This window comes from Oncorhynchus masou, unplaced genomic scaffold, assembly GCF_036934945.1.
Source record: "Oncorhynchus masou masou isolate Uvic2021 unplaced genomic scaffold, UVic_Omas_1.1 unplaced_scaffold_650, whole genome shotgun sequence".
In the NCBI taxonomy this organism is placed as follows: Eukaryota; Metazoa; Chordata; class Actinopteri; order Salmoniformes; family Salmonidae; genus Oncorhynchus; species Oncorhynchus masou.
In genome coordinates, this window is record NW_027012938.1 from 286,112 (window position 1) to 299,210 (window position 13,099).

Below are 13,099 nucleotides of genomic sequence, written 5' to 3' on the forward strand. Positions count from 1 at the left end.
TCTCTTCTAGTTCTAAAGCACAGTTGCGTTCAAATACAGAAAATGGAACCCTTCCACTTTACAATGGGAGTGTAACAATGGAGCAGAATGTTCTGTTTTCTCTTCCAAACTGGTTGAATGGCTATTTAACCCTGTAACCCAGCAACAAGTCTGACTGATACTAAGTCTGGCTACTCAAAGTCCTGCTGACTTCAGTCTTGAAAGGCTATTTTGATGTTATCGGCATGATGACAAAGCACATTTCTCTCTCTCTCGCTCGCTCTCTCAAATGTGAAGTAAATCTGTTGTAAAGTTACATGAGTGAAAGATTTTCTGGATTTCACATTAAATCTGGGGAAATCACACATTCAACAATTAGTTAACACTAATGACTAAAGGTTGTCCATCAACATTCCATCAAATGTCATCATAGATTGATAAATCATAAAACATTATACAGCACAAGCACTACACAAAATACTTATAATCAAATTGATAGACTTCTATATTTATACAATATATAATCCCTCTATATTCCTTTCAGTAGGTCTACGATACAACATCCCTCTATATCCCTTTCAGTAGGTCTACGATACAACATCCCTCTATATCCCTTTCAGTAGGTCTACGATACAACATCCCTCTATATCCCTTTCAGTAGGTCTACGATACAACATCCCTCTATATCCCATTCAGTAGGTCTACGATACAACATCCCTCTATATCCCTTTCAGTAGGTCTACGATACAACATCCCTCTATATCCCTTTCAGTAGGTCTACGATACAACATCCCTCTATATCCCTTTCAGTAGGTCTACGATACAACATCCCTCTATATCCCTTTCAGTAGGTCTACGATACGACATCCCTCTGTATCCCTTTCAGTAGGTCTATGATACAACATCCCTCTATATCCCTTTCAGTAGGTCTACGATACAACATCCCTCTATATCCCTTTCAGTAGGTCTACGATACAACATCCCTCTATATCCCTTTCAGTAGGTCTACGATACAACATCCCTCTATATCCCTTTCAGTAGGTCTACGATACAACATCCCTCTATATCCCTTTCAGTAGGTCTACGATACAACATCCCTCTTTGTAATTGTTAATGTAATGTTCTTGTCCCAAGAAGTATAAATACAGTAATGAGGTACAGAATAAATACTGTAATGAGGGTCAGTATAAACACAATAATGAAGTCCAGTTGAAATACAGTAATGAGGTACAACATAAATACAGTAATGAAGTACAGTAGAAATACAGTAATGAAGTACTGTTGAAATACAGTAATAAGGTACAGTATAAATACAGTAATGAAGTACTGTTGAAATACAGTAATGAGGTACAGTAGAAATGCAGTAATGAGGTACAGTAGAAATACAGTTGTGACATACAGTACATTACAACATTACTCACTGTGTTAATCATGTGGTGTTGATGGGGCTACGGGTTCCCAACTGGGAACCCCCCCTCCGCCTTCAGCCCACAACGGTGGCGCAGGGAAAGCAAAAATATTCTTAAAAATATTTAACCTCCACACATTAACAAGTCCAATAGCTTAAATGAAAGATAAACACCTTGTTAATCTACCCAGCATGTCAGAATTTTAAAATGTTTTACAGCGAAAACATAGCACATATTTATGTTAAACCACCACTAGGGAAACATACAATATGTAGCCACATGGCTATGCAAATTAGCACAATCACAAACGCAGGATTAAAAGAAAAATAATTCACTAACCTTTCGAAAATCTTCATCAGATGACAGTAATAGCACATGTTACACAGTACATTTATGTTTTTTTTCAATAATATGCAATTTATATCCATAAATCTCCATTTACATTGAGCCATGTTCAAAAAAATGCAGCAGAAATGACCGGAGAAATTATAAATATCTCCAGCAGCTAACGCCAGATAACAGCAATAAACATCATAAACTTTGACTAAATATTCATGTTCTACATATATTTAGAAATATACACTTCTTCTTAATGCAAACGCTGTGTTACATTTATTTTTAACGTTACATAATTCGTTCACTATTCAATAATCTGAGACGGCGCTCAGCCATTAGCATTATTTCTCTACTATGTTGGATTCGACAAAAATACAATTTTATAACATAAATATTCCCTTACCTTTGATGGTCTTCGACAAGAATGCCGTGGAAGGAGTTATACTTACCTAATATAACGTTTGGTTGCAGTTGGTGTGTCTTTGTATTAGCAAAAGCTTACATCTTCAGGTGAATTACCCCAAAAAGGACTTCTGATCACGAAAATTGCGCATCAAAACTTCTAATTTACATATTATATGTCGACTAAACTGGTCAAACTAAATGCAGAATCAAGCTTTAGGATGTTTTTAACGTACAAAACAATTGGCGATTAAATCAAACGTAACGAACTCACTTCAACCAGCTTGGAAAAAAACGTCCGTTTTTCCAGAGCGCGCTCCTGAAAACTCGTGACACCTCAGTATTTGGCCCACCAAGCAGTCAAAGCTCGTGCTATTTTCTCCGTTGCACGTCCGGGAGAGCGCTGAAGAGATAGAAACTGTTCCCAGAGCCATAGCTGGTTGGCAAGGGTGGGGGCGATGACGTCAAAGTTGGAGGAATTTTCTAAGGAGGGAGAGAGAGTTTGGGAGAATGGCTGCCCTGTGAGTTCTGCTTTACATACAGACATAATTCGAACGGTTTTAGAAGCTTTAGAGTGTTTTCTATTCAATAATAATTATTATATGCATATATTAGCAATTTTTGACTTTTTTTTTAGTTTACTTTGGGCACACCATTCATCCAAAAGGGGGCAGTATTTCCCATAGCCCCATCAGGTTAACACTAAGTGTTTAACACTAGAGGGAGAACACACACCAGGGAGGGAGGGTAGAGGGAGAACACTGTCACGCCCTGGCCTTAGTTATCTTTGTGTTCTTTTGTTTTCTTTATTATTTTGTTTAGGCCAGGGTGTGACATGGGTGATTTATGTGTTTTGTCTTGTCTAGGTTTTTTTTGTAGATTCATGGGGTTGTGTTCAGTTTAGGAAAGTCTATGATTGCCTAGAGTGGTTCTCAATCAGAGGCAGGTGTTTATCGTTGTCTCTGATTGGGAACCATATTTAGGCAGCCATATTCTTTGAGTGTTTCGTGGGTGATTGTTCCTGTCTCTGTGTTTGTTGCACCAGATAGGGCTGGTTTGGTTTTTCACGTTTCTTGTTTTGTATATTGTTCGTATTTTTTAATCTTTATTAAAGATGTACAAAGATAACCACGCTGCATTTTGGTCCTCCTCTCCTTCGACAGAAGAAAACAGTAACACATATGTCAAATGACATTCTGGGGCGGCAGGGTAGCCTAGTGGTTAGAGCGTTGGACTAGTAATTGAAAGGTTGCAAGTTTGAATCCCCGAGCTGACAAGGTACAAATCTGTTGTTCTGCCCCTGAACAGGCAGTTAACCCACTGTTCCTAGGCCGTCATTGAAAATAAGAATTTGTTCTTAACTGACTTGCCTGGTTAAATAAATATCTATGAGGAGAGACCACTGTCTGTCTGGATATTACCTATGAGGAGAGACCACTGTCTGTCTGGATATTATCTATCTATGAGGAGAGACCTCTGTCTGGATACTAACTATCTATGAGGAGAGACCACCGCCTGTCTGGATACTAACTATCTACACCTGAGGAGTGACCACTGACAGTGATTACGAACTTTTGATTCTTTGACCTTTAGTACTCTTACTCCTGACCTCTCATTGAATTGCAGTGTTCACATGCCAGTCGGAACTAGTAAACTTTGCTAACCTAGGCAGAATATCCAGATCCCAAGATTCCCACTTTGTAGGAATCATCCAGCTGTAGGCAAATAAGTTAGTGGTGAAGAAATGATATGAATCATTAAAAGGCCATAGTTGAAGTATTGTGATTAGAAAACATTTTTACACCAAAAGCTTTTAATTCTCTGTCAACATTAAATAATACACTGAGTGTCCAAAACATTAGGTACACCTTCCGAATATTGTGTTGCACCCCCTTTTGCCCTCAAAACAGCCTCAAGGGTATGGACTCTACAAGGTGTCTAAAGCGTTCCACAGGGGTGCTGCTCATGTTGACTCCACTGCTTCCCACAGTTGTGGCAAGTTGGCTGGATGTCCTTTGGGTTGTGGACCATTCTTGATACCACAGGAAAGTGTTGAACATGAAGAAGCCAGCAGCGTTGCAGTTTTTGACACAAACTGGTGACCCTGGCACCGACTGCCATATCCCATTCAAAGGCACTTACATCTTGTGTCTGGCCCATTCACCCTATGAACGTCACACATACACAATCCATGCCTCAATCATCTCAAGGCTTAAAAATCCTTCTTTAACATGTCTCCTCCCCTTCATCTACACTGATTGAAGTGGATTTAACAGGTGACATCGATAAGGGATCACAGCTTTCACCTGGATTCACCTGGTCAGTCTCATGGAAAAAGCAGGTGTCCATAATGTTTTGTACACTCAGTGTATAAATCCCTGTAGAGTCTATTGGCGCACTGGTGCATCAATCTAAGTCCCATAATATGAAAAAATCCCCCCAAAAATCCCCATTAAAATCAGTTGAAGCTAAAGATATGTTTTTTTGAATATGTTGTCTGGCAATGCATGTGTTTCATTCCACCGCATCTCCCTTCTGCATCTGCAGTGTCAGGTGGCCACAGAGGTGTTTGTCAGACCATGAGACGTCCCAATAATCGGTCTTCTCACTAAAACGTCTGCAGCGTAGGAACGGTTTGGCCTCTACCATCTCTGTGGAAAGATCAGACTCTCTTTTTTTTTTGTCCGGTTTGCTCTACGACCCCCACAAGCCCCACAGGACTCATCTGAAGTTGATACCATCGATGTGCCATCTTCTGTTTGTAGGGACGGTAGAGGGAAAGGATATTATAGGAATTTTGGTATTTATATAACATTTCCCATAGAATAACAATTATTTGGAGAATACCCACCAATATAGCACTATGTGTACATTCAGAGGGAGCTGGTCTCTGTATTACAGAGTGTTCATACCACTGACATACTGTTATGAGCTGTTCCGACTGCAACTAAGCATTTATATAAGGTCATTTAAATGTTATACATGGTTATACCTAGTTATAACCACTTATAACCATAGGCATTTTGATCAGAACAAGTTGGTTGACAAAGTCATGGAAGTTTTGAACAATTGAACAACTGAACAGCTCTGCCACCTTCCTCTGTGGATGACGTGTATTGAGAAACAGATATCTCTACCTTAAGCAGAAAGGTTTTAATGGGGGATTTTGTAGTATTATGCTAATTAGATCATATAAACTAAATGTGTGAAGCTTGAATTCAATTGCACACACTATGCATCCTTCTCCCTGTCACAAAGGGATTCATGGCTGATTTAAGATGAAATCGTCAACCCTGTTTTAGTCAACCCTGTTTTAGTCAACCCTGTTTCAGTCAACCCTGTATCAGTCAACCCTGTTTTAGTCAACCCTGTTTCAGTCAACTCTGTTTCAGTCAACCCTGTTTTAGTCAACCCTGTTTTAGTCAACCCTGTTTCAGTCAACCCTGTTTTAGTCAACCCTGTTTCAGTCAACCCTGTTTTAGTCAACCCTGTTTCAGTCAACCCTGTTTTAGTCAACCCTGGTTTAGTCAACCCTGGTTTAGTCAACCCTGTTTCAGTCAACCCTGTCTCAGTCAACCCTGTTTTAGTCAACCCTGTTTTAGTTAACCCTGTTTTAGTCAACCCTGTTTTAGTTAACCCTGTTTTAGTCAACCCTGTTACTTTATTTGGCACTTAATAGGCACTTTGAATTTTAAAATTAGGTGAAATATTAAGTAGTTTTCTTTTTACCAAGTTGCACTTCTCAAAGGGGGCCTTATTGGTATTATTACATACTTACAGTTTCAAGTAATGAAGATTGAATTAATTAAATGATTTTATTTGACAAATGTAAAATACATTTAATGTTTCCTCAGCCGAGTAGATATATGTATATAAAAAAATCATAGATGATTAAAAACACAATTGTCTAACAAAATGTCCACATATCCATTTACATTAGAAGTTCACCTCTTTAACCCTTTTTGAATCACAAATAGATTAATTAAATGACCTCAAAAAGGTTGATCTGATTTTTTTATTCATAATCACCTCCAAGTATACATGTTATTATTTATCACCTAATGTGTTTATAAATTCATCAAGGACCATGTTTAACATTAATATTGAAAGTATTGCAGCTCATTTCCATCTTAATTTACCGTCTTATCTTATTTATCCAAATGACAAAAGCTTCTATACCAAAACCAGCTGCCCCAACCAACAGAATTGGTGCTGCTACCACAGCCACTACTGGGACGACAGCAAGTACTGTAGTCCCAGCTACTGCTGCCCCAACAGCTGCTGCTGAAGTTAAACCTATCGCAAAATGTTCTCTTGTTGCTCTTTGTCTCCTTTTTTCCTCCCGTCTCCTCCTTTCTTGCTCCCGTATCGCATCCTCTCTTCTCCTCCTCTCTTCCTCCATCTCCTGTCTCTTCCTCTCTTCCTCCTCTTCGATCTTCCTCTGGGCCTCCTGGTACATCTCATTGGTGTAGTGCTCTCCTCCATTCATCTTCACCATCTCCACCATCTTCCTCAGCAGCTCATTGACGTGAAGACGGTCATCCCTCTGACCATTATTGAAGCAATGGTATCTTCCCCAACAACTTTTGATCAGTTCCTGAATTGAAACACAAGGATTCAGACATTCCTCAACTGCTTTCCCCTTCAGTTGATCTTTACCAGTGAACAGAATGATAGTGTACTTTAAGGCTTCTTCTCCAAAGTTGTCCTGGATCCACTTCACAGTGTTCCTCTCCTCCTCTGTGAACCTCCCCAGTCTGATCACCAGCAGGAAGGCGTGGGGTCCTGGGACTGACATTTCTATACATCTGACTATTTCACTTTTCATCTCTTCTTGAGACATGGCTGTGTCATAGAGTCCCGGGGTGTCGATGACATCAATCTTCCTCCCATCCACCACTCCACTCTGTTTCTCACACTGTGCAGTTACAGACACAAGAGAGGCCTCTTCTGTAAAGGCATCTTTCCACAGGATGGTGTTTCCTGTTGCACTCTTCCCTGCTCCAGTCTTCCCCACCAGAACTATCCTCAGATCAGCTGGCTGCTCTGAATCAGTGGAAATACAAACTGTAATACAGTTTCATCGTTGTTTGTTACTAAATTCATTCAACTAGATTGACAGGAACCATATTCAGCTAACAGCAACAGTGAAGACTAGCTATTGCATCACTTGGTTTATTTGTCCAATACTGTTATCTTACCTGCAGGGCTGTCATTCTCAACAGGGTAGGGTGATGAAACACCTATGGGTGTGGATCTTTCACGTAGGCAGAATCCATCTACAGAACCCGAAATGAAATGTTTTGTCCGAGTATCTTTGCAACATTTATTCAAGGATTACATAGTATACTCTGAAATATGTATTATTCATGAGAGAATAATGTGATCTGGATTTCTGTACATTGGTTGGCTTGGTGACGCTGTGCATATACTGTATGCTCTAGTATAAAATAAGGTTCACCATTTGCTGTTTGACAACAGAGGGAGTTGTGGTTAATTCATTATACATCGTTCTGACCGTAAAGGAATGGAGCCTTACTCACCGAAGCCTGATGTCTCTGCCCCCTTTAGTAGAGGAACTGTAGTAGACATAAAACAATACATGTATAATTGTATAACAGTTTTTCTTATTTATTGTAACTTTTCAAAAAGTTTTCTCAAATCACTTCATATAACACCTACGTTGTAAAGCTGGTATTAAGTACTATATAACCATATGAAGCTGGTATTAAGTACTATATAACCATATGAAGCTGGTATTAAGTACTATATAACCATATGAAGCTGGTATTAAGTACTATATAACCATATGAAGATGGTATTAAGTACTATATAACCATATGAAGCTGGTATTAAGTACTATATAACCATATGAAGCTGGTATTAAGTACTATATAACCATATGAAGCTGGTATTAAGTACTATATAACCATATGAAGCTGGTATTAAGTACTATATAACCATATGAAGCTGGTATTAAGTACTATATAACCATATGAAGCTGGTATTAAGTACTATATAACCATATGAAGCTGGTATTAAGTACTATATAACCATATGAAGCTGGTATTAAGTACTATATAACCATATGAAGCTGGTATTAAGTACTATATAACCATATGAAGATGGTATTAAGTACTATATAACCATAGGAACCTGGTATTAAGTACTCACCACGTTCATCTGCCATGCTGGTTTTCTATCTCACATTTGGGGAATTAAGTTCATCCCACGAAAGGTCCTTCGGCTCTCTTCTCTGCCTCACAGAAGTCCAGGTGAAGTTGAATGCTTCTCTCTCTTGCCTTTAAGAAGGACGCTTGCGTTGTAGGAGGTACATGTGGGTTTCTTCCCAAATGGCACCCTGTTCACTTTATAGTGAACTACAATAAAGGGAACATGATGCCATTTGTGACACATCTTTCATTCTTTCTCTTTAGATACCTATCTGGTCTTTTGCCATTCCAGCTGTGTGGAATGTATTTCCTGTTGTTTTGAAGACAACATGTCTAGTCATGTTTCCTAACAGGGAAAGAGAAACTGTAGATACCTGACATGATGATGACAAAATGAGATTATTCAGGTCAGGCTCACTAGCATGGTGACTAGAGTATTATATTTGTCCTATTTAACTCTTGTAGTAGTGTGTAGTAGTGTGTAGTAGTATGTAGTAGTGTGTACTTGTGGGAATTTGAATGTGTTTGTTGCATATCCCAACTCCCCCTGAGACATCTTCGGAGAGGAGGGTCAAAGCCATGGTCAGCAATTTTTCTGACTGACCAATGAATCCCAGCCTATGTGTGTCTATACAGTATTTGATTGAATCCCAGCCGATGTGTTTCTATACACAATTTGATTGAATCCCAGGCTGTGTGTGTCAATACAGTATTGGATTGAATCCCAGCCTGTCTGTGTTGATACAGTATTGGACTGAATCCCAGCCTGTCTGTGTTGATACAGTATTGGATTGAATCCCAGCCTGTCTGTGTTGATACAGTATTGGACTGAATCCCAGCCCATGTGTGTCAATACAGTATTGGATTGAATCCCAGCCTGTCTGTGTTGATACAGTATTGGACTGAATCCCAGCATATGTGTGTCTATATAGTTGGCCATCATTTCTTATCTTGATAGTGGAGTCTCTTCTAGTTCTAAAGCACAGTTGCGTTCTAATACAGTATAATGGAACCCTTCCACTTTACAATGGGAGTGTAACAATGGAGCAGAATGTTCTGTTTTCTCTTTTCCATACTGGTTGAATGGCTATTTAACCCTGTAACCCAGCAACAAGTCTGGCTGATACTGTAACAGTACAGAGGCGGATGCAAGATGCAAGCAACGATGGTTTAATGAATATAGTTCACAGCAGCAACAGGACAGACAGACTGTACTCAGACGGAATCCGACCCAGGGACTCGGGCGCATCTTCCGATGATAACGTGCTGAGAAAACCAGGGGAGTGTGTCCGGATGAGTAGGAAGGAGCACAGCAGATAATCCACACAAGAGAAGAGCACGGACACACGACACAACCTCAGGGAAGAAACAACGATCTGACAACAAGAAACACTGGTTACAGAACATATAAAGGGAAGATAAGTGGTTCCAGCTGGCGCAGACAATCAGGCCGAGATTGGGAACCACGCCCACACAAACACGGGAGGGAGAGAGAGAGAAAGAGAAAGGGAGGCAGTGGATTCATGAACCGTGACAATACCCCCCCCACCCTAGGAACGCCTCTTGGCGTTCCCAGGCGAATTTACCTGACGAATGAAATCATCGATAAGGGAGTGATCCAGAATGTCCCTAGCAGGCACCCAACTTCTCTCCTCCGGGCCGTAACCCTCCCAGTCCACCAGGTACTGGAATCCGCGTCCCCTCCTTCTAGAGTCCAAAATACGATTGACAGAAAAGGTGGTCTCCCCATCAACAAGTCGTGGCGGCGGGGGAACCGGGACCGGCGGGTTAATACGTGCCTGAAACACAGGTTTTATTTTAGACACATGAAAGGTAGGATGAATTCTCCTATACGCCGGAGGAAGCTTGAGCCGGACCGCCACCGGACTAATGATCCTGGTGACTTTGAACGGGCCGATAAATTTGGGGGCAAGCTTGTTCGAAACGGATCGGAGTGGAATGTTCTTAGTAGAAAGCCACACTCTTTGGCCAACGACGTATACCGGAGGCTTCGACCGGTGGCGATCTGCCTTAGCCTTGGTGCGCGCCCCCACCCGGAGAAGAGTCTCACGGGCTCTGCTCCATGCGTGACGGCACCTCTGGATGAAAGCGTGAGCGGAGGGAACAGTGACCTCGGACTCCGTACTGGGAAAGATAGGTGGCTGGTAACCTAAACTACACTCAAACGGAGAGAGACCCGTGGCTGCCACTGGCAACGAATTGTGAGCGTACTCAACCATAGAGAGTTGTTGACAACAGGAAGAGGGATTCTTAGAAACCAAACATCGCAACACTCTCTCCAAATCTTGGTTGGCCCTCTCCGTTTGACCGTTGCTCTGGGGATGAAACCCTGAAGACAGGCTGACACTCGCTCCCAGTAACCTACAAAACTCAGGCCAAAACTTGGACACAAATTGGGGCCCCCGGTCAGAAACTACGTCCATCGGCAGGCCATGTAAGCGAAAGACGTGATCCACGACAGTTACCGCTGTCTCCTTGGCAGATGGTAATTTAGGCAAGGGAATAAAATGAGCCGCCTTCGAGAACCGGTCCACCACGGTCAAAACAACCGTCTTGCCCTGGGATAGCGGGAGGCCGGTAACAACATCTAGCGCGATGTGGGACCAGGGTCTCGAAGGGACCGACAGCGGTTGGAGTAACCCATCTGGGGGTCGATTAGAATTCTTCCCAGTGGCACAAACTGAGCAAGCCAAGACAAAACTGTGAATGTCACGAGCCATCAGTGGCCACCAAAAGCGTTGCTTAACCAAAAAGCTAGTGCGGCTGACTCCTGGATGACACGCTACGTTGGAGCAGTGCCCCCACCGAATAACATCGGACCGACACCCCTCCGGCACAAACAACCGATTAGGCGGGCAACCGGGCGGAGGCGTTACCCCTTCTATGGCCGTTTTGACCCTCGACTCAACCTCCCAAGTGAGTGTGGAGACCACTAGGGTCCCGGGTAGGATGCACTCGGGAGTGGATGGGCGTTCGGAATGGTCAAAAATGCGAGAAAGGGAATCGGGTTTGACATTCTTGGAACCCGGGCGATACGAGAGAGAGAAGTCAAAACGTCCGAAAAAGAGTGCCCAACGCGCCTGCCTGGAGTTGAGTCGCTTGGCGGTTCTGATATATTCCAAATTCTTGTGATCGGTCCAAACTATAAAAGGTACCCCCGAACCCTCTAACCAATGGCGCCACTCCTCCAGTGCTAACTTCACTGCCAACAACTCTCTGTTGCCAATGTCGTAGTTGCGTTCCGCAGGTGATAACCGATGGGAAAGGAACGCGCAAGGGTGCATCTTGTCGTCAGAAGAGGAACGTTGGGAAAGTACCGCACCTACCCCCACCTCTGAAGCGTCCACCTCCACCACGAACTGACGCGAGGGATCGGGAGCTATGAGGATGGGAGCCGAAACAAAGCGGCTCTTGAGTTTGGCGAATGCAGCCTCGGCTGTATCGGACCACCTGAACGTCACTCTGGGGGAGGTTAAGGCGGTAAGAGGAGCGACTATCTGGCTAAAGGTGCGAACGAAACGCCGGTAGAAATTGGCGAATCCCAGAAACCTCTGTAGGGCCTTACGGGAATCTGGGCTTGGCCAATCCACCACAGCCTTAACCTTGTCAGGATCCATGCGAATACCTTCAGTCGAGACGATGTAACCTAGGAATGGAACGGATTGTGCATGAAAAATGCATTTCTCCGCCTTGACAAAAGTCCATTCTCCAACAACCTCTGAAGCACTCGTCTGACGTGCTGAACGTGTTCCTGGAGAGAAGAAGAAAAAATCAGTATGTCATCCAGGTAAACATATATGAACTGATCAATCATATCTCTCAGCACGTCATTGACGAGTGCCTGGAAAACCGCTGGGGAGTTGGATAGCCCAAAAGGCATGACCAAATATTCGAAGTGCCCTCTGGGGGTGTTAAACGCGGTCTTCCATTCGTCCCCTCCCTTATGCGAACCAAATGATATGCATTACGTAAATCCAACTTAGTGAACACGGATGCTCCCTGTAACCTTTCAAAGGCTGAGGACATCAACGGTAAGGGATAGGTATTCTTCACTGTGATGTTATTCAACCCACGGTAATCAATGCAAGGACGCAGAGATCCGTCCTTCTTCCCCACAAAGAAGAACCCCGCCCCCGCTGGAGAAGAGGAAGGACGAATGAATCCAGATTCCAGAGAACCAGAGATGTATCTCTCCATAGCCTCCCTCTCAGGAACAGAGAGTGAATATAACTTGCCTTTAGGCGGAGACTCACCTGGCAATAATTCTATTGCACAGTCATAGGGACAATGCGGAGGAAGAGAAGCAGCACGGGACTTACTGAACACCTCCTTCAGGTCGAGGTATTCAACGGGCACGTTAGACAAATCCACTGCCTCCCCTAGAAACACAGAATCAGACACAGACGAACAAGCAGACACTAAACAGGACTCAAGACACTTGTTACTCCACATGGATATAGAGTTATGACCCCAGTCAACTCTGGGGTTGTGTTGGGTGAGCCAAGGGTGGCCGAGAACTAATGGTGCAAGGGGTGAGTCCATGAGTAGGAATGATAGTGTCTCAGTGTGATTGCCAGAAGTGATGAGTGTGATAGGTTCAGTGGTGTGAGAAATGTTGGGGAGTTCTTGACCATTGAGAGCGTTGACGGATATCTTGTGCGTGAGTGAGGTGATAGGGATCTGGAGTTTGTGAGCGAGCTTGAAGTCCATGAAATTACCCTCTGCTCCTGAGTCCAGTAAGGCTTGGGTGTCGTGCGTGTGGGTGGCCCATCTTAGTCT

The 13,099-nt window shown here is 42.8% G+C and overlaps 1 protein-coding gene across 5 annotated transcripts; it reads right to left on the minus strand.

Annotated features, from left to right (window-relative positions):
• Positions 1 to 5,916: 5,916 nt before the first annotated feature.
• On the minus strand, positions 5,917 to 9,352 carry LOC135536680 (GTPase IMAP family member 7-like). Of its 5 annotated transcripts, XM_064962937.1 has the most exons (4): positions 8,301 to 9,352; positions 7,670 to 7,705; positions 7,328 to 7,405; positions 5,917 to 7,193 (listed from the first exon to the last, which is right to left on the minus strand). In XM_064962937.1, exons 1-4 carry the CDS (start codon positions 8,314 to 8,316, stop codon positions 6,262 to 6,264), a joined length of 1,062 nt encoding a protein of 353 aa, XP_064819009.1. In that variant the 5' UTR covers positions 8,317 to 9,352; the 3' UTR covers positions 5,917 to 6,261. The 5 variants fall into 5 exon arrangements, with proteins under 5 accessions (XP_064819009.1, XP_064819011.1, XP_064819010.1 ...); XM_064962939.1 differs by having other exon boundaries at positions 5,917 to 7,167; positions 7,670 to 9,352; XM_064962938.1 differs by having other exon boundaries at positions 5,917 to 7,172; positions 7,670 to 9,352.
• Between the last annotated feature and the right edge of the window lie 3,747 nt (positions 9,353 to 13,099).

What these genes read in the sequence shown, in the direction of transcription:
- LOC135536680 (XM_064962936.1), bottom strand. Translation starts at nt 7,730, where the DNA reads ATGTATTGTTTTATGTCTACTACAGTTCCTCTACTAAAGGGGGCAGAG. An exon ending in GGCAGAGACATCAGGCTTCG is followed by an intron (nt 7,406 to 7,669) that starts GTGAGTAAGGCT and finishes CGGGTTCTGTAG; the next exon opens with ATGGATTCTGCCTACGTGAA. An exon ending in TGAGAATGACAGCCCTGCAG is followed by an intron (nt 7,194 to 7,327) that starts GTAAGATAACAG and finishes ACTGTATTACAG; the next exon opens with TTTGTATTTCCACTGATTCA.